The sequence below is a fragment of the Hyperoodon ampullatus genome (genome assembly GCF_949752795.1).
Source record: "Hyperoodon ampullatus genome assembly, chromosome: 4".
NCBI classification, from domain to species: Eukaryota; Metazoa; Chordata; class Mammalia; order Artiodactyla; family Ziphiidae; genus Hyperoodon; species Hyperoodon ampullatus.
This window is the reverse complement of record NC_136917.1, coordinates 149,594,145-149,618,802: the sequence shown is the minus strand read 5'-3', so window position 1 is coordinate 149,618,802 and position 24,658 is coordinate 149,594,145. Positions and strand designations below refer to the sequence as shown.

The window sequence follows — 24,658 nt, the reverse complement described above, 5'->3', positions numbered from 1 at the left end:
GGAGGCATCTGAACCAGAAGGGAGATACCTGTGACAGATGTATCATCCAGATATCTGTGACAGATGGAGGAAAGGTAGGTCCGGAGGGAGTGGGTGCTGGGAGAGGAGGTCTCTCCTTGCACACACATGCATCTGATTTATTTGTGGCAGTTGCTTGTATCCCTGTGAGCAGCGGCATAGTTTACAAAATATTCAGGGGTCAGCCCATCTCACAGCTTGGTTGGGATGGGCAGCCTCCCAGACTCCACCCTGAGTTTTGGGGCAATTCCAGGACCTCTGGAAATATCCTCAGAGTTCAGGTCAGGCCAGAAAGCTTGCAATCGCTCTGGGAGTTGGGAGCCTGACACCGGCCAGATGGACATGGAAGTGAAACAAGAGGCCACCACTGGTCTGTGTTTTGAAAGACATCTGTCTCTTGTTTCTGGCAGAGAATATGGCCTGCAACCGGCCATACTCTGTGCTGATTGTCCCCATAGCCTGATTTCCCCACACCCACACACACATACCCATCCTTCTCGCTGGGATGACTTAGATCCAGGAGACCCTCAAGATGCCTGTCTGTCTTGGTTCAACGAGGCTCAACATCTGAGGCACGTTTGCACTACTCTTCCAGATCTTTCATTTTGGAATCCATTTCTGACTCTCTGCCTATCCCTGTGAACTTGATTTTCCCAGGGACTCCTTTTCACCCTGACTTAACTGTGGTTCTCTTTGCCCCATTCCAACCACAGAATCAGCTTTGACCACTCCCCACTGTGCATTCACCTTCTGCAGATTCTGTCCAGGACATTAGCCGCCAACAAGTTTAACTGGTTGACCTGTGATCACCTAGCAAGTTTCTGAAAGCGTAAGGAACTGACATTTATTGACCCGTACTTCCCACCTGGTGGGAAACCAGCCGGCTTAGTCCATTATCCCATTTAATCTTCCCAACAACCCCATAGGTAGATGAGACTGAGGGATTCATCTCTGAGGTACAGTGTCCTGCCCAAGGGCCCAAGCAGCAGTGCTGACACCTGAACCAAGTGTGATCTTGCTCCAAATAGTTGATTTTGGGGTGAATTCTGATGAAGCTGTTTAGGGATAGTGTAAACAGAGCCTCACTCCAAAAAAGCTCTTTGCTGTTGGTTTTTCCTGTTACCAGCCAACAGATTCAAAGGAAATCTTTGTGAATGCCAGTCATCCCACTTGACTTCTCAAGAATGCTCTGCTGGCTGCTTCTATACTCAGATTAGCTGAGTTCGGTCCATTCCCGACAGGACTTTTTGGCTATTCTTATTTCCCAGCATCTCCTTTTGGGGAAATATTTTGTTATTCTCATCCTGTCACCCTTCCTCACATTGGGCTCTCCAGGAAGCAGAGGCTGAGCTAGAGCTAAGAGTGCAGAAGGTCTGCTGGGAGAACATCCGTGGAAGGAACAGGGAGGGATGCCTGGGGAGCTAGTACTGACCGTGCTGCTGTGACAGAGTCAGCCTGACAGGGACCCTGGAGCCAAGCCTGCCCGTTAGAGGAGTCTCCCTGGGTGGGAACGGTCAGGCCTAGCCTCCCCATCTTGACCGCCATTGGCCACGAACTGCCCCAAAAGAGCGTGACCTTAACCTGAAAGCTGAGCCGGACCTGGATGAGGCTCACAGCCGGAGGTCGTGAGCTGACTAACACACTCCTCGCCCACTGGACCTTCCTCGAAGTCCTTCCTTGAAGGGACATCTGCTTCCTTGAAGGGACATCTGAGTGGCACTTCAGCCTGGGGATTTGCCTGCCCCTCCCTTCTTCTGATTTCTGTCGGCCCCGTCATCACCTGACATCACGTTATCTTCCACAAGGATCCACAGGAACGATGATGTGGTGTTAAGACACCTCTTGTTTACAGCCAGAGGGGGACGCAGACTGCCTGCCATCAGGAGGGGTGGTTTCTTGTAGAGAGGGAGGCGTCCGGCACACAGTCTGCTTGAGAGGCCCCGGTCTGGAGTGGACGTGCCACGGGGCTACAGGGAGGGAGGCAAGGTGGCCACGGTTCAGGGCGCCCCCGAGGGGGGAGGCCTACCTTGGAGGGCATAGCTTGTGTTAGCCGTTGTATTAGACCTTGGCTACCCTGGGAGCCCAGGCTGGCTCATTAGTCCTCTGATTTGGGTAATCTGAGCAAGTGTCACCTTTGCTTCTCCAGAACTCGCGGAGATTGTCTGCATCCAGCTCATGGCAGAGAGAAGTGCTGGGGTAGTTGGCCTCTTCTACCCACACTGAGAGACCACCACCCCTCCCAAGTATTCACCTGCCTTCTGGGCCGACCTGAAAATACCTCTTATTTTCCCTAACGCCCCTGTCTTATGGGTATGGGTCATATTTTGGGTGTTAACATACCACTGAAGTGGAATCCCTTATGATATTCATGTGGCGAGAGGCTTCTTCGGCAGTTAGAAGTTGCTGTCCTTTTTCTTTATCTAAACCTGGTCATAATGAACATTAGGATGGGGCACACACTAAATCCCAAGGTCATTGCCTGGGTTTGTTTGCAATCAGATGGAAATTTGAATCTCAGCTCCACCTATACCAGCAAGTTAATCTCTCTGAGCCTGTTTTCTCATCTCTCAAAGATGGATCAAGGTGATGTTTGTGGGGGCTTCCCTGGTGGCGCAGTGGTTGAGAGTCTGCCTGCCGATGCAGGGGATACGGGTTCGTGCCCCGGTCCGGGAAGATCCCACATGCCGCGGAGCGGCTGGGCCCGTGAGCCATGGCCATTGAGCCTGTGCATCTGGAGCCTGTGCTCCGCAACGGGAGAGGCCACAACAGTGAGAGGCCCGCGTACAGCAAAAAAAAAAAAAAAAAGGTGATGTTTGTGTGTAGTTAATACACAGTGTATAAAGTTAATCAATATTGGTACCCGTTCCCCTTGTCTGTTATAATTCGTATTAATTTTTGGCGCTTCTAACATAAACACACCATTAAAAGCAAGCTTTGCGTTTTCACGCCAGAGTTTATGTCTGTGCACCCAATAATTTATGGTTTCTTTAATGCTTCACTTGCAGTTATTTTTAAAATCCCAGTAGATAAATACAAAATGCCTGTGCATTTTCCTTGTCTGCACATAATTAAGAATGAGGGACCACAAATGTCAACAATGTCACAATTACAACTGGTCAACAGACACATGAAGAGTGTACTGATTGGAAGCCCAGATTTTAAAATTGTTCTATCCACATCTATAAGGACTTGGCTTATCTATTTTCCTAGGCCACAGTCCACATCTATAATATAAGGACTTGGCTTATCTAGTTTTCTAGGCCAAAGTTCTATTGATTTGGCTTTCTTATAACTGAAATCCTCCAAACTAAGAAAAGTCTTAGAGGATCATGCAGATGGATGAAAACCAGGGAAAATATCCAACAAATCCAGCTTCTAAGGAAGCTTGGAGAAGAAGGTTGCAAAACTAAGAAAGTCAGTCTATATGAACCTTTGTAAATCATGAGACCTGTTCAGCCCTACCATGCCTGTCAGAGAGCCTTTGAGAAGAAAGAAAAACAGAAAGTCAGATTTTAAAGAATCCACAGTACACTGTATAGAAGAGATTCAGGAGAAGAACAGTGCCTGGCATTAGCCAGAACACGTTAATGGAGGTAGTCATTTTGCAATTTAAGTATCTTTTCGCTGCTGAAAAACAGTGAAAGAAATTCGAAAAAGAAGCCTATGATTTTGATGGAAGCTGTTTTGACATAAGTGAAACCAGGCTTGGCATGAGGTAGGGGCAGGCTCTGGCCAAGCCAATGGAACGGACCCTGGAAGGATTGAGACAAGCTGGGGAAATTGTTTCAAGATGCAGCTGGACCCACTTGAAAGGGGAGGGAAGTGGAGGGCACAGGCATTTCATCAGTGTTTGAATTAGGGTTTGACTAGCGGCATGTGCGTTCAGAGATGCATGGGCCCCCCAGGAGTCTCCCTTCTTTTAGCGCCACCTCTGGGGAAGGGAAGAGGATGGTGCCTTTTGAATGGTGCACCGTGAGGGCTTGAGGATTACTGGCTGGTTGTGAACTCAGATGCAGTTGGTTCGTGGGAAGAGGGACAGAAAGGGAGAATGCGTGTTACTAATTCTCATAGCTGCCGGCAGCTTTCACCGTGGAGGGACAAGGAAGATGTAGCAGGGACAGTACAGAACTCAGTCCCTGGATCATCTTTAACGCATTTTTCAGGGCTTGGTGATTCTGAGCCTAGATGAATGACCATAACCTTTGGGACGCAAAGTCTGGCTTCAGTTACCCTTGAGCGTTGACAGTAGCCTCTTCCAAGGCAAGGCCAAGGGCAACACCATATGTGGAGAAGCACAGGCATTGCCATAGGAAATGCACCTGGCAGGGTTGGGAGGGGATAGTGGATCTCAGGTAAGGCTCAAGGCATGGGGAGTGGGCTGCTTTGGGTTTTCTCTTTCTCAGACCTGATCTATCTTCAGCTCTCAGGGGCAAGTCATAGCAGAGACCTCTGTGATGTAAAATAAGTGTCTTTGGCTGGCCAGTGAGCAGGGCATAGGAAAGACATGGAAGCTTCCTTAGCACCAGTCCAGGCAAAAGAAGTACATAAGAGACTTTGGGTCCTGTAGTCCCTGGTAATCTGTCCTGAACAAAAAATAACATGGAGAAAATTTAAAAGGCAATACAGTTGTAAAATAAAAATGAAAAAATGAAATGCAGAGTAACATGAATATATTAGCATATGATATACATTATACACTATTACATTTGAATGGTGTTTGGAATCCACGCCTGGTTAGCGTTAATGAGGAAGGATTTCCTTTTAAAGCAGAGTTGGTTTATGACGATATTGGAACAGTGAGGAAAATCTAGGCGGCCAAACGGGAAAGAATGCCTCCTTCACTTCAGTGCTGTCACGGGAGGAACTTTGAAGGTAGGAGAGGCTACCAGGGGCTTTATAGCGTAAACTGGAAGGAATGGTGGGTGTTCCCTGGAATAATGTGAGGGGGAAGGATGGGTGAGATACTGGCAGAGCCATGAGAGCTACCTCCTCGGGATAATTGGGCATGATCTAAGGAAAGTGAGAAAGATATCAAAACAGCATGTTTGCATGAATTGAGATTTTGTACGATATAAATGGCAGAGACGATGCAGAAGGAGGTGAAGTCTGGTGACTAAGGATCTACTAAAAAGGGGTTGCTTTTAAGAAGCAAGACACAAGAGACCATGTATTGTATGATTCCATTTATATAAAATGTACAGAAGTGGCAGATCTATAGAAACAGAAAGTGGTGGCTGGACTGGGAATGGCATTAACTGTAAAAGGGCATGAGGGATCTTACTGGGGTGGTGAAAATGTTCTAAAACTGATTTATGGTGGTGGTTGCACAGCTTGGTAAATTTCCTAAAAATCATTGAATTGTACACTTGAATGGATGAATTATTATGAGATGTAAAATATGCCTCAGTACAGTTATTTTACCAAAAAAAGCGTCTTTTTTTTTTTTTAAAATAGAAGGGATCTTTTCATTGACCAGTCATTTTTTTGTGGTGCTTAATATGTGCCAGTGATCGTGCTAGACTGTGAGGGTACAAAAGTGAAGATCTTTACAAAGGCATAAGTAGGCGATTTTCAAAGAAGGCAGAGAAATACTAAGAATTTTGACCTCATTAATCATTACTGACTTGCAAATTAGGACATGAGGTAGCTCTTGACTATCAGACTGGCAGAGATTAAAAAGAGTGACAGGGCTTCCCTGGTGGCGCAGTAGTTGAGAGTCCGCCTGCCGATGCAGGGGACACGGGTTCGTGCCCCGGTCCGGGAAGATCCCACATGCCGCAGAGCGGCTGGGCCTGTGAGCCATGGCCGCTGAGCCTATGTGTCCGGAGCCTGTGCTCCACAACGGGAGAGGCCACAACAGTGAGAGGGGCCCGCGTACCACCAAAAAAAAAAAGTGACAAATGGTTCTCTAAGACACTTCTCATGGGATTCTAAATGGTCATACCCCTTGCTAGAGGAAAGCTTGGAAAGACATACAAAACATTTGACTGTGCTTTTGACCCAGCAAGAACATTGGACCCAGAAAGTCCACCTAAAGGCATTTATCTTCAGGAGGCTTTCAATATCATCCCCACTCTGACACCTCCCAATTTTTTATCTCCAAACCAGTCCTCTGCCCCAACATCCAGATTCAGATATCTAGCTGCCCACACAACCACCACACGAGCATCTCAGACTCAGCTCATCCAGAACGTAACTCCAGAATAGATCTGTGCATCAGAATAGGTCAGATAGCCCCACCGCACAGAAGGCTACTCTACCAGCCTCAGGTGATGGCAACTCCATCCTTCTGGTTGCTCAGGCCAGACACCTAGACACCACCTTCCTCTCACACCCTGTGTCAGATCCAAAAGCAAAGGCTGCTGACTCTGCCTTCAAAAACGGATCACGATTTTGGCCACTTCTAACCCTCTCTACTGCTACTCTGCGCTGAGCCAGCTTCTCTGTCACTGGAATTTCTGAAGATGATCGAATATCTGGTCTCCCTCTTCCCTTGCTCTGCCAATAGTCTATTCTCAACACAGAAATGAAGGGATCGTTTTAAAACATCACGTGACTCCACATCATGACTACATATCACATGACTCCTGTGCTCAGGGGAGTTAGCGCTCCCCATTTTGCACAAGACTTTACGACAGTCTTGCGTAAACTGGCCCCTGGTATCTCTCCTACCTCACCGCCCCTCCCCATTCCTCTCCTCCTTGCTGCTTCACACACACCGGGCACATTTTCAATTTACCACTTTTGCACTGGCTCTTGCCTCTGTCTGGAACGTCTTCTCCCAGGCAGCTGCGTGGCCAAGTCTTTCATCTGCTTCAAGTCTTTGCTCAGCATACTTAAAATTTCAGTCTGACTCTTCCAGCTCCTGGCATACTCAATCCTCTTTATCCTAGTCAATATTTTCCATTTTCCATAGCACGTCTCACCTTCTAACATGCTATTTATTTGGATGCTTTTTTTTTTTCTTTTTCTTTTTCTTTTTTTTGCAGTACGCGGACCTCTCACTGTTGTGGCCTCTCCCATTGCGGAGCACAGGCTCCAGACGCGCAGGCTCAGCAGCCATGGCCCATGGGCCCAGCCGCTCTGCGGCATGTGGGATCTTCCCAGACCAGGGCACGAACCCGCGTCCCCTGCATCGGCAGGCGGACTCTCAACCACTACGCCACCAGGGAAGCCCTTGGATGTTTATTTTAATAAGTCTATTGTTTAATTGTCTTTCTGCCCCTGCTAAACTGTGAGCTCCACAAAGACGGGCATCAGTGTGTTCACTGCTGTACCCCCAAATGCCTAAAACAGTGCCTGGCGTATAGTAGATATTCAATAACTATTTGTCGAATGAGTGAATGAATGAATGAATGAATGAATATGTAATGAGCAAGTAGTAATTCTGTAAAAAAAAAAAATAGCATTATGTCATGAGTGAAAAGGAAGTGAAAGGAGTTCCTATGTAGAGCGTCTGAGCTTATCAGTTCCCTCATGAGGTGAAATTGATTCATTTATGTACAGCAAAGTCTGACTTTACCTGCGTGCCCTCCGCCCCCAGGGAAAATGTGGCCAACATCATCAGTGTGAGTTAGCAAAGCTGTGTGGCTGAAGTTCTAATTGGATTCTGTATAGACTGCAGGTTGATCTCATATAGTCACAAGAAACGCTGATTCACTCACAGTAATTGAATAAAGAAATGCAGTCATTTGCAGATAGAAGCCTAGAGGTTGTCTTTTGTGGGGCAGTATCTCTGCAGTGTGTTTTATAAGGTCAGTTCTTATTGTTGATCAGGCATTTTCTCCTTAATTCAGCTTCTGAATTCCTATTTCCCAAATGTGTATGGGTGCTTTTCAAAAAGCTTTTATTGATTCATGAAGATGTGAGGTACAAGAAAACCTTGGAGGAAAACTGAAACTTCATGTCAACCTATTGCAACATGATAGCAAGGGCCGCGCTTCTCGTTCCTTCCTGTTAAAGCTATATTGGAGTTGAAAATGTGGAATGCGTCCTGGTATGTAGAGATACTTTGCTGTGAGGGTGGTGAATTTAAATTAATCTTGTTAGTTTGAGAGGGGAATTTTTAAGATAAATATGAAAATCAATGATACCTTGTTGCATGGAACTCAAACTAATTTTTTCAGTGATCAAATGATTTAGCTGCTTTTTATCGAGTATTTTTCTGCAGTGTCCCCCCTACCTGTACCCCTTTACATCCAGAAGCTCTTCAGAGCAAACAAAAAGAGAACCAGCTCTTGCTTCAGCACAGAATGGATATTGCAGCCAGTGGTTGCAGGAGATGAAAGTTAAGCAGGGTAAAGGCAGAGCCGTGTATACTTAATGGACAAAAATGTAGCTGCTGCCTTCGAGGCTGACACACTGAATTTAATCAGTATTTGTGGAATCAGAGGCTAGAACACCCACTCTCTTTATGACTCCTCTTAGTATAATTCCACCTCTGTTTGATTCTGCCTGAAAGATTTAATTTCAATATTGTTTTGATGTAAGGTATGTACTGATTTTTATTTCTTAGTCACTGGTGTGAAGGATAATATGTCACTGAGCTCCTTTGATAAGTTTGATGTTGGGGAACAAGATCAAGTATAAACTGAGTTAGTCGGTGTATTGTTCTGCTACATGTCAAGAACTATGATTTTACCCAACTAGTAAGCTAACGAGTTAGCCTGCCACAGTTTCATGGATGCCAGCAGAAGATAGAAGATTCCTGGATCAGGGATGAAAGACAGTTTATTATTCATAGAAATAGCAGTAGCCAGAGGATCAGCATATTTGCACCTCTTCCCCACATCCCAGTTCCCCTAGGGCAATGTGGACCTCTGTCCTGGTGTATAGATGGGCACGATTTAAATTTCACCACTACATCCTGTGGAGGTTACAGGTTTCGGTAGATCATCATTTGGTTTGGGTTCGAATGGCTAACATTGTATCATAGGTCGGAAAAAAAAATTTTTTTTCAAATATTCACCCTGATTCTTCACTCTCAACCTGTGTATCTGAATCCAAATTTTATGATAAAAAATAATAACTACACATTTTTTAATAAAGAGAACATATTCATTTATTCATCTTCTCTGGACGCCAGATAAGAGAGAGGAGGGGAGAGTCGCTGAACCCAGGCATTTGTGGTGAATAGTGGAGGTGAGAACTAGTAAAAATTGGCTTCCTCAGTTACCTCCCCTACCCAGCAGTTGGAGTACAGTGTTCTAGTTACTTCTACACTAGGCCTAGACGCTGATCTATTTTCAAATCCTCATTGGTGCCTGAGTCCCATCTTCCTGCATCTGCTCAGAACTAACTTTCCCCTCTGTGAACTAGCAAGGAAGGAGACTGCGTTCTCTCCAGAAGGGGCCTTAGGAGCGCACCAAGGGTATCAGTCACTCTGACCACCATGATATTCAGCACCCAGATCCTGCCTTCAGGGTCCCCCAAAGAAAGATTGGCTCTTTCTAGGGAGGGTCATAGAATCTGGGAGAAGCGTGACCCAAATTCAAGGTAGCTGGTAGGCAGCACCCGAGAGAGACTACCCTTGGGGAACCTAGTTCCTAAATGACTCAGGGAAGTGATGTTTATCATCTTCCCATCCCCTCCTGGAGAGCTGTCCAAACTTGCCTCCCTGTGTTTCCCAGCCAAGACGTCACTGGGGAATTAATCTATATATTTAACACTTCCTCTCAGCGTATTGTTCTCTGGGAACGTACAGATTTATAACCTCAGACAGCCCTCTGGATTAATTAGGTTTAGCAGGTTTTCAAAGGACCACGAACAGCTTTTCAGCCTCCCATCACTTCTTAGGCGAGAGGAAATCATAGGCAAGAGCAATCGATCTCTGTTTGTCCTGTGTGTTAGACAGGGTGGCTATCAGCAGCTAGTCTCGCTCTAGAAAACTCAGACCCTAGATAATAACTTGTCTATAAACATCTTCTTGCAGTCAGTGTTTAGTCTCCTGCTGTCTGTACTGGGGACCTGACATACTCAGATGAAGTAAGAATAACTGCTTTGGTGAAAAGTTCCAGAATTCTTTTATGGGTTCTCTGAGTTATACAAGCCCCTGTAGTATAGGCCAGGGTCCAGTAATGGCAATCCAGTTCCTCTGAGTTACACGCACATGTGCGCCCGCGGTTCTGCCTGGTGGCCCCCCTCTGTGGGTTCACACCATGTGCCAGGAGTCAGTGATCGATGGCTGGAGCCCCAAGATGATTTCTAGAGGCACCTGGAGATCGCCCCTTCCAAGGGCTTGGCAGAACAGTCCTGAATATCAGAATGGTACAGCTCCCTCCAGCCCTCTTTTGATGGAATCAGACTGAGTAAATAATGGGTGTCTCTGGCCTTCCAGCATCTCTCCTGTCTCCGCCTCTCTCTTATCTCCTGCCCCATATCCATCTTGATCTTCAGACTCCAGGCAGCTCTATCCCTTCAGGTTCTCCAAACATCCAATCTCACCTTCCATCCCCTTACCAGGCTCCCACCCCCTGCAGAACCCGGACTCCAGAATTATGACAGCATCAAGAAACAGAGAAGGTACTTAAACTTTCCTTTGAATAAAGCACTTTTTGAGGGGAAGGAGGAGGAAGACATCTAGTCAGACACGATGCTTGCAAAGGCCGACTGAAATGAAGAACCACAAGACATTCCAGAGGGAGCATTCTAGGCTAGAGCTCAGACCCTCCTTTCTGGCCTTTCCTTGTTTACCTTAAGGCCAGCCTGGGATGGTCAAAATCAAATAAATTTTAATTGAATTGAGTGAATAATTTTACTTGCCAGAGGACAGTTTCAAATTTTTGGAAAAAAACCAAAAAATAATCATATGGTAGAGAAGCTTCTGAAAAGCTAATTTTACCTGCTGTTAATGAAGAGGAGACCTTCTATTTTTCTAAGTCACGTGATTGTATTTCGTTTCTGGTTTCTCTAATGTTGACTTTGAAGTTTAAAGATTCTAATGGTGGGTAAGAATCCTACTGAACAGAAAAGGGGGTTTGGAAGTATGAATGAGCCAGGCAGGTGCAGGAAAAGTTAGGCGAGTCATTTAAATACAGATGGAGAGGGCTGTGGCAGCCTTACATTTAAGGTGATTCAAAGAATTGTAAGAAAATTACCCTCTGCCTAATGGTCTCTTTTTCACTAACTTGCTACAGGTGTCCATAATTCATTCATTACACTTTGCCTTCGGGATGACCTTAGAAAATGCAGTGTCCAGGAAGGAATACAGCAACCTGTCATACAGTTCCCTGAAGGTGTCAGGATCTTATTTATTGCTAGGAAGCCAGGGAAGGACAGGGAGACAGTGCAAAACTAGAGATAAACTCCTCTTGCTTTGTAATTTTCCTGAGTGTGGATCCTGAAGGAATAAAAGACTGTCAGTCATGGAACCTTCCAAGGTTCTTGGAATGCCCGTGAGAGTAGAGATGGGAAAGATATTCAAGATCTTGTACTCCGAATCAATGGACCAGCCTTTTTGGTGCTGAAAAGAAGGTCCCTGTGGACAATCCAAATCAAGTTGTCCAGAGTTTTAGTACAAAAAGTAGAGTCCCAGAAGCAGTTTTAGAGGAATTGCCTCTCCAGGTGAAATCTTTTTCAGGTTGATGGTTAATGTCCTGGAAGCCTAGGATGACTTGGACATAAAAGGACTGCTTCTGTTTTTCCAGGTTTTTGTTTTATCCTTATCACTGGGATGGCTTGATCCTCCTATCCCTGGAAGTTGAAAGCAACTTAGAGATGATCTATTTACAACCTTCACTGTGCAGATGAGGAAACTGAAGCACAGGGATGGTTATGATTTAAGAAGCAGAATTGCACAGAGGACGTGCATGGCTGGGAAGCAGATAGACCTGGGTCTACCAGAGGCAGCTATGCGAACTTGGGCAATTTAGTTAATATTTCTGAGCCTCAATTGCTTCTTTTGTCAAGAGAGTTCTTAAGGAGCATCCACTCAAAGAATAAATTCAAAACTTGGCCAATATTATTACATTTGCTGTTTTTTTTTTTTTTTTTGCCGTACGTGGGCCTCTCACTGCTGTGGCCTCTCCCATTGCGGAGCACAGGCTCTGGATGCACAGGCTCAGCGGCCATGGCTCACGGGCCCAGCTGCTCCGCGGCATTGTGGGATCTTCCCGGACCGGGGCACGAACCCGTGTCCCCTGCATCGGCAGGCGGACTCTCGACCACTGCGCCACCAGGGAAGCCCTGTTATTTTTTTTTTAATTGAGAAATAATTCACATAACATCACATTCATCATTTTAAAGTGTACAACTTAGTGGGTATATTCACCATGTTGTGCAACCATCACCACTATCTAATTCTAGAACATTTCCATCACCCCCCGCAAAAAACCTGTACCTATTAGCAATTCTCCTCTCTCTCCCATCCCCCCAGCTCCTGGCAACCACTAATCTACTTTCTATCTCAATGAATCTGCCTATTCTGGACACATCCAATAATGGAATGACATCTGGCCTTTTGTGGCCTGGCACCTTTCAGTTAGCATAATGCTTCAAGCTTTACCCATGTTGTAGCATGAACTTCAGTCCTTTTTATTGCTGGATAGTATTCCATTATATGGATATACTGTATTTTGTCTATCCATTCATCAGTCAATGGAAATTTGGTGTAATTACCATCGTTTTACATGGTTGGGCCAAAGCTATGACAAAAACTTGGGTGTCTAACTCTCAACCTGGTCCTGTTTTTCCTACCCCATCCTGTTTTTCATAACATCTGAGCATATGTATTGGATTAATAGTAGTGGTTGTTCAGGGGAAACCCTTACAACCTGGCTAATTACTCTTATGATTTTATATCTTTAAAAGATTTTATCCAGTATGGAAAAAAAATACACAATTCAAAAAGTAATATCTAAACATTGTAGAAAAATGGTGCGGAGAACCAGGATTCATTTTCAATGTCTAGATTCCAGTCTAGAAAGGTCTTCATGCCTCTTCCTCTCACTGTAGTTCACAGAACAACCTGAAGTCTGTACAGTATCTTTTATCTACCTGGTTTTTATGTGTAAGTTCATTACCTTGGCTTATAGCCCAGGATCAAAGTTTTTACTAGCTCTGGTTGATGTTTGAGGACTCTTCTCTCTTGTTCACTTTACTCCAAGGCAAAAATTCAGAATTGTTCTCTTCTTCGGTTAGACAGTCACTGTCATTGCATTACCCTGACCATTAGGTAGGGGGAATATACGCCCTTGGCTCAGAACTTAGTACGTTTCAAACACGACTGGTCATCTCTCCTTATGACCTGGCCCCCTTCCCACATACTGACTGTCCCCAGCTCTCAAGTCTGGTTTGGTATACTGGGAAAAGTTCTGTTTTCCACATTTCACTGAAGATGTAGGCAACAGAGCCCCAGGCCTTCTCTTTGTGGGGCTTGAAGCCAGGAAGCAGGTCTGACTCATTAAGGATTTGGAGGTTGACATTCTTTGCTTGGGAACCAGTGACGTGTAGTATGTGGCAAGATCCCAGTGGTGAAGGCATCCCCTGGGCTCATCTGGGGTTTGTGCTTCCTTATCTCGGGTGGCACTGGCGGGAGATCCAGCCCAGCCTGGCTTCCTGACTTTGAGCAAGTGTTTTCTTTGCTGAAACTTTAATGATCTGGTCCTGGATGCCACTAATTACTCATCTCGTGTGAGGTTCTGTTGTTATTCTTTAAGATCTGGAGGAGTCATTGTATGTCAGGTTTCACGTGCATTATCTCAGTTATATGGTTTCCTGCTTCTAAGTGTTTGGCAGTCCTCAGAAACATGTGAAAACGACTGAGCCTGGCCCTCGTCTTCCTCAGGCTAAACATCCCTCCTTCCTCCCACTGTTCCTGGTTGCCAGTTTCCAGCAGCCGTCTTCCTCCTGGTTGCCCTATGTCTGTGTTTTCCACTTTGTCAGTGTTCCTCTTCACGTGATGCCCAGACTGGAAATGACACTTCACGTGTGCTATGAACAACCAAACTAGAACCATTACCGAGAAATGAATCTGATGCTCATTTCATGCCGCACACACTTGCTGTGCATCTTTACTGGCTGCATCTTAATACCAGCCAACCCCTTCTACCCGCCCCCAACTCAGGATCTTCTTTTCCCTTTAACTGCTGTGAGGCAAAGGTTCCTCTTGTGCAGCTGATTGTTTTTTTCCACTTTGGCTCTTTCCAATCTGTGGCTTTTTTTTTTTTTTTTTTGAAGTGTAGTTGATCTACAATTTTGTGTTAATTTCTGCTGTAAGTTTCTGCTGTATAGCAAAGTGATTCAGTTATTCATATATATACATTCTTTTTCATATTCTTTTCCATTGTGGTTTATCACAGGATAAACCTGTGCTATACAGTAGGACCTTGTTTTTCCTCTATTCTGTATATAATAGTTTGCATCTTGCAGTTCATTTTTGGATCCTGTGAGCAGAACTGTACATTTTCCCCAATCTATTTTATCCATTTTCCCCTGGGGACTCGCAGCGCTATCCCATCAGAACGTTATGAATGGGCAGCTGGCATCATTCCGATGTAACAAGTTGTTGAGCGAATGGAGAATAATTTTTTTTTTAATGATATGTTAGGATTGGCTCTGTTAATAGAAAAATCCTTCTCTGACTACCTTTGTGGGGTACTCTCATGAGTCATTTCCAGTTCATGGTGGTTTTATGGTTTGTTTGGGCGTTATTTTTAGCATCAACAATTAAATAGATTAAAAGAGTGAATGAAGTGCGGAGCCTCTTTAAGAAGCTTAGTGCCTCAGTCTGTTTGGCCAGGATTTTAGTCACATGGGTCCTGTGTGGGCCATCAGATGCGTCAACCCGCTGCATTGGTCCTGGAGGATGTTTGGAGGGTTTTAACCAGCCCCTCTCTGACCCCCCTCTGTCCGTTGCAGTTACCTGGCTGAGCAGTGCTGGAATGGCGGCTTCATCTACCTGATCATGCTGCGCCGCTTCAAGCACCAAGTCCATTCTCCTTATAACGGCAACAGTAGCAACAGCTCCGAACCAGGAGAGACGCCTACCTTGGAGCTGGGGGACCGAGCTGTGAAAAAGGGGAAGAGAGCAAGAAAGTTTGGGGTCATTGCCAGGCCTTCTACCCACAAAGCCACTGAAGAATCCAAGAGCAGCACTGGCTGTGAGTTGGACAGTGACCCTGTGTCTGAACTAGACAATGGTCTGGACCCTGAACTGGGAAACGGTCATGTTTTTGAGCTAGAAAATGGCCCAGATCCGCTCAAGGAGGTGGCTGGATCCCATCTAGAGAGGTCGGAATTGGACAAACGGACGGAGCCTAGGATTGCAAAGACGGACGGCCCTCTGCCCACAAGCAATGACAGACGCCGCTTCTCAAAATCTGGGAAGACAGACTTCCAATCCAGCGACTGCCTGGCACGGGTAAGGTTTGCTTTGGTGGTAGAACCTGAATTTTCAATGAAATGTTGTTTGCAGTTGCATTTAAGGTTTGGAAAATACATCTAAGATGACCTTGCATTTAGAAACTGAAAGATTTATTAAGATAAATGATCATAGGACATGACAATAACAACCAAAACACCAAGTCATTTTATCACACTTAAATAAAGAGCTAGTCGAGTTATCCTAAGTGGAAAATTCAAGCCTTCTGTGGTATAATTTGAGTCATATGAGGCCCAGATAAAGTACTTGAACTGCATCATTATTTATCACTGCTGTCACCAGTGGAATTGCCACTGCAAGGCCAAGAATTCCTGGTGACCACTGATAGCATAAATATCCAAGCCTTGGTATTACACAGGAAGGATGTCCAACCTGCAGGGAAGCATCTGCTTTTATTTTTAACATTTCAAAACCAGTGACATTTTCATGGGATAGTATTATTATATTGCTGAATTCCAGTGAAGTTTGGAAACTTCACAGAAATCTCTGATACTATGATATCCAACTGTGATGGTCAGAGCTGCCCTCACCTAAAGGCAAAGCAGATGTGGTCTAGTTCTGAATGGTGATAGAAACGCTTCTAGCCTCATATCATCTCCCCCATCATAACCAACACTCTCTTGTTAAGTTACATTTCTTTAGGGTCAGCGTGCTTGTTCCAAGAATCCTCTTGGCCAGGTATTCCTCTGGGTTCCTAACAAAGCAGTAACTAGCTAGATGGTTCCTGACTGGTTTCTTTTCTGACTCAGGATATGCCCTCTAAGGATGAAAGAGGAAGTTGGAAAGATGGAAAATGGGCACAGAGGAAGTATCGAGTTCAGCTTTGCAGCCTGGGAAATGGTGCCCTAGGAGTGAATGTAATTTCTAGTAAGGCTATTTCATGCATATTTCTGCAACTGTAGCCAATCTGTATAATGGGTTGAGAAGAATCAAAATAACCCCTCTCTTAAGGGACCATGTTCCTTCATTTGAGGAGCTGGGTGATCATCATAAAGCCTTACACAGAGAAGGTATATTTGTAGATGGAATTTACAAACAAATGAGAAGCAAAAAATTAATGTTTCTATTCATGGTTTTCTACCAGTTTTATGCCCCTCCCCCCAAAAAGGATTAAGGGAAATACAAATATTGTAATGTGTATAATATTATCAATGAATACTATATGTTGATGTGATTTTTTTTCTTGTGATGATTGTGAATATGCAGAAAGCTTAAGGTGCAAAAACCAAATGGGTGGTACTGGTTCATTTTGAAGTTTTAAGGTACCAAAGTTTAGGGTGGAATCTCACACATTCAGTCCAAAGAATAGGTTTTCATCTGGCCTAGGACACAGTGGAAATTATTTGGAATGAGTTTAAAAGAAAAAATGCCACACCAGACTTCTAAGAGAATACCCTCCTCTGCTCATCCTGATTGAAGGCAATAGCATAAACTTGAATTTCTGGATTAGACTATCTTAAGACTGCATATACCAGAGTTCCCTTGCCTGGTTTTTGTACTCAAGGTCAAATGTCCAAGAAGATACAAATGAAGGGTGAAAAAAACCAAACCATGATCTATTACCTTGGGGATTTTTTTTGAAGCCCCATGCCTATAGCAAGGAGAGACTTGCCATCTGGAATTCTTCATAACTGTTCTAAATCTATAGACTGATTATTGACCCTGGATTGTACTTTTGGTCTTAGAAAGTCAGAATGGGCCACACACCTTCTCAGGCATGAATATTTCAGTACCCTCTTCAACCCCAGAAATAGCCTCATTAGATGCATTTACCTGGGATTGATAGGGTTGGCAAGAAATAGATCTTCACAGCTTTCCTCCGCACCCTGGCATCACCCAAACTGGGACCAATAGACCTAACAGAAGTCTGATTAGGTTCTTGGTATGAATAGATTTATATTTTTACTCCAGGACGAGCCCAAGGTCATGCTAAAATGGAATTTCCAGAAAAACAAAAATTAGCTATTTACCTCTTAAGCCTTGGGGTAAAATTCCATTCCATTTGAATAATGGGAGATTAGACATGTCAGCGTTGTTCCGTTTCTGCTTTCTTAATGATTTAATATATCTACAAAGACTTAATAAATTACAGACAAGGCTTATAATCATTCAGACCATTTTTAGTTGTCAGGTACTTCTTTTTCATAGACTGTTATTTCTTACAGGAAAATAAATCCTCAGGCTTTTTTTCTATATTCTGTTCTGCCTTAATGGACCTATAGGAAACATATTTCCTTTTAACAAATATCTCCTTTTAAAAAATGGCTTGTTTCTGTAAAATATTAACACATAATGATACACATGCAAACAGATTAATTTTTAAAAAACTTGGGCCCATCTTCTAAAGCACAAGAATCTCCTAGGACATAGATAAGCAATTTTAGAAATGAGTTCAAAATTCCTTACTCTCTGTCTAGTAAAGATCATTACTCATCCAAGGTGACATATACATAATGTGTATTTTTGTAATGCTGCATGGTGAAAACGAATACAACCACACTTAGTCACATAACAATGAAAAAAAAAGAATTCTACCATTTGCCAGTCAGGGGAGTTTATTCACAGCCAGTGTGTGTGTCTGCGGGTCCATTTGTGGTCTTACCCTAGTACCCAAAATCCACCCTGTGCAGCACCAGACCTCTTTCCTGTAAGTGGTTCAGCAGAGACCTCAGAAAGGCTTCCCCAGGTCTGAATCTTCAGGAAAGTATGTGAAACTCAGAAGGAGAATCACACTGAGGACTTCTCCTGGGTAGTCCCTGTTTGTGTCAAGCAGAGGCAGCAGGAGGATGGTCCTCTTCTAGGAAGTCCCCATGGTCTCTGGGTGAACTTATATCCTTCTACATGGTAATGTCTCCTAAATTCACGTCTGCCTTCACCTCTCTCCTGAGCCCTCGAGCTTTCTACCAACCACGTACAGGATGTCTCCAATCTTAGATATGTCACATCATGCCTGAAACTCGATGCATTGCTTTCCCACACCACCAAGCCTGCTCCAACACTCCAGGTCTCACCATCCACAAAGCTGCCCAAGCCAGAAACCTGAGATTCAACTAGTGACCACTAGCCCTGGTCTGTGCAGAGCTTTCCCTGGTTTTGCACTGACAGCCCCACATCCTGGGAAACGCCTTCACCCAGGCAGACTGAGACAGTTGGCATCGTGGAGTGAGCAGGAATGCTGCCCTCTCCCTTACACCACGTGCAGTCAGCCACCAGTCCTGTCAACTGCTGCTCCCTTCAAGATCTCTGTCTGCCCCACTTCTCTGTGCTCCCTCCGACAGCTTTAGGTCAGGGCCAGGCTGCTCTCATTTATCACCTGAGTGGTCACAGTAGTCTCCCACCCGTCTCACTGCTCCCGCTTTCATCCCATCACCCACTGTCCCCACTGCAACCAGAGGGACCTTTCTAAAGAGCAAATCTTACTGCGCGAGCATGCACACACATGTACGCACGCATGTGTGCTAAAGCTTAAACCATTTGGTGGTCCACTTTGCCCTTGGGGTAATACCCAAATACCTTGGCTTGACATAGCATGTGAGGCCCTTTCATCACCTGATTCCTGATTAACTCTTTGCCCCCATTTCTCACTGCTTTCTTCCTCCCTGACTTTGGCTGAGTTCGTTTGTTTCAAAAGGCCACGCTCACTCTTGCCTCTGAGCCTTTGCTCTCTCAGTCCCAGCTCAGCGCCTTGCACCTGTAGGTGCTCTGTAGATATTTATTAATGAAGGCACAGGGGAGCCCCAGGCCTGAGAGATGGGGCACGAAGCTCCAGTCCTGGTTCTTCCATTCCCAGCTCTGTGGCCTTCAGGCTGCCATGTCCTTTCTCGGAGCTTCAGTATTCTTACCTCCGAACTGAGCATTTTGGTCTGATGACTACGGGATTTCAACTCTGACATTATGATGACATGTTTCTTCATTTCTTACTTAGATCATTCTAAGTAAGAAGGGATAAGCAAACAGTCTCAAAATAGGTCTGCAACTGGAGCCAGAGCATGTACTGCAGTGAAATTCTAGTTGGATGATGTGTCTTCTCACATTTGGGGCAAAGATGCTGTTGTAAAATTTTATTTTGGGTTCTAGCAGATGAGGTCATTTAAATGCTGCCGAGGCCGCTCCCTTTAGTGTACCACCCCTGTTTTGGTAAATAAATCCCTCTGTTTGCCTTCGTGAAGAGATGCATATGTGAGCTCACACAGTAATTGGGGTTTACAGGAAAGGGTAGCACTCTGACAACATTAATACAGACGTACGTAGCGTCCAATTTTGCGTGGTTTGGCTTTTTCTCAACAGGCTGACAAAGTCTCATTGCCCTTTAAGCCAGTGTACGAGGAAGCAAAGGCCCAAGCCCTCTGTCTAGACGGGATCTGTTTCAGAACTCAATCATCTCTACAACTGGATCTGTGTTCACACGCTGAATATTGGCAAACAGGCAGGTCTCCCATCTGGGCAAACTTCTTAACGTCAGTTTCAATAACTTTGAAGAACCCTAGGATTAGTGGATAACCATTCTCTATTTGTTAATTCAGTGACATTTATGCAGTATAGTTATGTGCTAGGCACTGTTCTAGCAGCTGGAGAACCCATCTGTAAATGAGAGAGAAAGTTCCTGTCCTGCGGCACGTGTCACGTATAAGGGGCCACAAGCAATAAATAAGAAAATAAATCAGAATGTTAGATGCTGACCATAAGTACGATAAATAAAGTAAAACAGTGACATGAAAGATGGCCCCGCAGTGACACGGGCAGGGGGCAAATTGATATTGGGTGTCGTCGGCAAAAGACCTCATTAAAGAGGCCATGTTTCAGCTACAGACTGAGTGTCAGCCCTGCAAAATCTGGGGGCAGAATGTTTCCGGTGAGGAACCAGCACATGCAGCTGCTGTCAGACAGGAATGATAGAATATTCCAGGAGCAGAGAGACCGCAGCACAGTGAGTGATGGGGAGAGGACTAGGAGGTGACGTGGTCGAGATGTGGATGGGGCTAGATTACAAAGGTTCATGTTCGCCATTGCAAAGAGTGTGGACCCTATTCTAAGTCTGGTGGGGAGCTGTCGGAAGGTTTAAGCTGAGTGCAACATGATATATATATATATCTGTTAACATTTACCCTAGATGCGTAATGGATAATAGTGGTTTGTGAGAGGTAAAGCATAAAAAGGGAGACCAGATTGGAAGCCATTGTGCTAACCCAAGCTAAAGATGCTGGTGGCTCTGACAAGGGTGGTGTCAGGGAAGAAAGGCAGAGGTAGATGAAGGTGGATCTGTTTTGCAAATAGAGCTTTTAGATCTCGCTCGTGGTTTCGGTGTAGGAAATAGAAGGATAAGTCAAAGACAATTCATGGGGTTTTGGTTTGCATATCCTCTTGAGCTTGAGTACATGATGTTGCTATTCCCACTGAGATGGGAAAGAAGGAGAGTCCTGTTTTGACCGTACTGGTGTGTGTAGTGGATACCTAAGTGGAATCCTAAGGAGGCAGTTGGAAATATACTTGATATTTCTTGTTTTGAAGTTGGCCTGTTGGTTTTTGGCCAGTGCCAGCTTTAGGCTAATAAACTTTAGACACTGATTTTATTTTTAACTGATTGCTGCTTTCAGCTGTAGGCAGCTAGATTTACTACGGACAATTGTACAATTGAGACCGATAATATCTGCCTCTTCCTGTTGCTGCCTCTCTTTGTGTTCCTCCGAGCTCCTTCATTAGATGATCAAGAAATTCCAGGGTGAGGCAATTTGCTTCATTGTCTTTGAATTCTCCCCTTATAGTTTCTACTGTGTTGTCGGGGGAAAATCATATTATTGGATAAAAGAAAATCTGTTTCTGGACTAGTGTAGTTGGAGGCTGTATTACAGATTGGTCATTTCTACCCTCTGAAGCTGTTTCTATTAGATAGGTGTTTTGGTTTTGTTTTGCTTTTAACTAGTTGTGTGCATCTTGGGCAGGGGCAGGGGTGTGGAGAGGGCGTGTGGGCGCTCTTGTCTTTAACTCCTCTGTCAGGGTCAACATTTAGGCCATTCTTCTTTCCCCATGAATGTAGTTTTGCATGTTTCTTGTCACAAGTACTATTTCTTTTTCTTTTTTTTTTTTTTGTGGTACGTGGGGCTCTCACTGCTGTGGCCTCTCCCGTTGTGGAGCACAGGCTCCGGACGTGCAGGCTCAGTGGCCATGGCTCACGGGCCCAGCCACTCCGCGGCACACGGGATCCTCCCGGACCGGGGCACGAACCCGCGTCGCCTGCATCGGCAGGCGGACTCCCAACCACTGCACCACCAGGGAAGCCCCACAAGTACTATTTCTAAAACATTTAAGAATTAGAAAGAACTGTATCTAGTATTGTCACATCCTCTGTGAACCATACTTAACATGTTCTGTTTAGCAAAAGGAGGGTAGGACGGGAGAAAATGATGGTGTAGCTAGTAATAGGGATGGATAGGTTTTAACTAATTTGGGCTAAAACCAAAGGGGTTTTCTTATTTCTGGGCTCTCATAATGGTCCATGTTGTTCTTGGGAAGAGTTCTACAGCTTCTCTGTACTGGGAGAGGGAGGAACACTGTCCCACATCTTCAAGACCCCAGGAGCCATGGCATATCTTCCAAGGAAAAAAGTCAAGCCACCGTCGGCTCTCGTTTGTTACCTGCACCATGAGGCCCAGGGAAGCAGCCACAGGGTTGGCCCACGTGCCAGTGTGGGATGCCCAGCACCCCGGGTTAACAGCTAACCGGAGCACCCCTGCCTTTGTTCTCTTCGGGGTCCTCCGATAGCCATAGGGTCTCGTGTAGTGGAAGCACTGAAGGTTGCTATCTCGTGGTAGCACTGATTCTCAAGGATGGCTTCTTGGAAGTCGTGGAGCTGTGAGAGACTCTGAAGGCCAGGAAAGCTGTTTCTGAATGGGAAAGAAAGATGTTCCAGAGGTCAGAGGCAACCAACCAAAACCCAGGGAGTCCAAAGTGAGGCGATGGGATGGTGTAGGGATCGTTGACAAGTTCATGAACTACTGTGGGAGAAAAGCCAGTGACTTCTGCGGTTACATTTGGCCAGACAGGCTTCGTGGGCCTGTGGTCAGTGGATGGAGGAGACAGCTGGCACCACGGCGTGTTGTTGGAGTCATGGAGCCCCCGTGAGCTGCGCTGGGCCAGGAGAAGTGTAGGACCCAACAGGTCTCTGTCTGGCAGTAATTTCCCTAGACGTTCCTGTTGCTGCACATTAGTTACCGTTCAACATCTGCTTTTTTTACCGTTGCATTTTAGTTGCTGACAGTATGCATTTCAGATTTTCTAAATGCTTCACATTTTTCCTCTTTTGCAAGCAGCTTGAATGGGCAGGTTGCCTATTTTTCGGGAGATGCTGGCTTTGTCTGTATTGGACCTTAATGGTTCCGTTGGACCTTCACGATGAATGAAGAAAACACATAGCTTTTCTTTTATAAATTGAGGGATGCATTGTGACCCCTACCTGTATACCTGGAGCCATCAAGGACTTTGGGATGAGCCTAAAGTCAGACTCCCAAATAAATCACTTTACAAGCTTTAGCTTTCATTTCTCTGAGCAGCCAATTATCAAACATTTTGCAGTGGGTGTATGTTTGTGTCCTTGGAGTGAAATACGGAGTCACATGGAGAATAAACCAGAGCAGAAAAGCTACTAGCAGTCAAGAGGACTTAGACACCTTTATTAGTTTTTTTTTTTTTTTTTTTTTTTTTTTTTTTGCGGTACGCGGGCTTCTCACTGTTGTGGCCTCTCCCATTGCGGAGCACAGATTCCGGACACGCAGGCTCAGCGGCCATGGCTCACGGGCCCAGCCGCTCCGCGGCATGTGGGATCCTCCCGGACCGGGGCACGAACCCGTGACCCCTGTATCAGCAGGCGGACTTTCAACCACTGCACCACCAGGGAAGCCCTAGTTTTTGAAAAGGATAGATCTTTGGCAGTTCTCTGGAGGTCCAGTGGTTAGGACTCCGCGCTTTCCCTGCCCAGGGCGCAGGTTCAATCCCTGGTCGGGAAACTTAAGATCCCACAAGCCCTGTGGTGTGGCCTAAATAAATAAATAAATAAATTAAATAAAAGGGATAGGTTTTTATAGTTGTTGAAGCATTTTTTAATTCATTTAAAGAGTATACTGACCAATGTGTACAGAAGTTGATCACAAATTCATCCGTGAATTTTCTGTTTTGGTTTCTCCTACCCATGATCTCATTCATATATTTTAAGGAAGTTTGAGATTCAATTCAATATGATGTTTTTAACATATATGATATGCATGTGTAAGTCATACGTGGTTACCTATCAACATTTATTTTGTATCTACTAGATGTCAGGAGCACTGCTGCCTGTTTCCATAAATGTCTCCTTTAATCCTAACACCAGACCTGGAAGTATTAATAATTAACCCCATTTTATATTTTTTTAAGAGTTATATGTCTTTTTGTTTGTTTTTGGATTTTTCTAATATTTATTTGGCTGCACCAGGTCTCAGCTGCAGCAGCTGGGCTCCTTAGTTGTGGCTCCAGGGCACCTCAGTTGCAGCTCGTCAGCTCTGCATCTGCACCATCCGAGCTCCCAGTTGCGGCATGCATATGGAATCTAGTTCCCTGACCAGGGATCGAACCTGGGCCCCCTGCACTGGGAGCATGGAGTCCTATCCACTGTGCCACCAGGGAAGTCCCTGTAAAGGCAAGGAAACTGAGGTATTCAGGCCTTATGTGACTTTCGTAAGGACCAAGTGGCAGAGCTTGGCTCAAACTAGTTGAAGTCTCCTGGCACCAAGACCTAGCTCTGTCTTCCTTTCATCCTCCTTTATCAATTAGTAGCCGTTGTAAATAAAAGGAACCCAGGCACAGTCAGTATTTACACATGTAGTGGTATCTGGGTCCCAGGCAGAAGAGCTTTACTTAACAGGACCCTGGTCAGGAAATTCGCAAATCACTTTTGCTGTGCTGTCCAGTGTCATTGCCACTAGCCACTGATGGCTAATTAAATGTAATTAAAATGAAATGAAATGAAAAATTCAGTGTCTCCGTTGCCACCAGCCATACTTCAGGTGTCCGATAGCTGCCTGTGGCTGGTGGCTCCTATTGGATGATGCAGAAAGAGGACACTCCTATTATCACAGAAGGTTGTTTTGGGCAGCACTGCCAGCTCGAGACTTTGGTCCAACCCACAGAATGTTCTCATCAGTGGTCCCCTGCGATATCTGTCGACAAGTGATGAATACTTGGCTGGACCTCCCCAGTCCCCTCTCCTTTGGCAATGGTGCGTGTCTGCCC

The 24,658-nt window shown here is 45.1% G+C and overlaps 1 protein-coding gene across 1 annotated transcript in view; it reads left to right on the top strand.

The window, feature by feature from the left end:
- The window catches only part of PDZD2 (PDZ domain containing 2), a gene marked incomplete at both ends in the record, with an annotated part of 241,666 nt that overhangs the window by 131,657 nt on the left and 85,351 nt on the right, over nt 1–24,658 (top strand). The window contains one exon of the mRNA XM_079701985.1: nt 14,875–15,376. Coding sequence (XP_079558111.1) covers nt 14,875–15,376 — 502 coding nt within the window. The remainder of the gene's footprint in view (nt 1–14,874; nt 15,377–24,658) is intronic.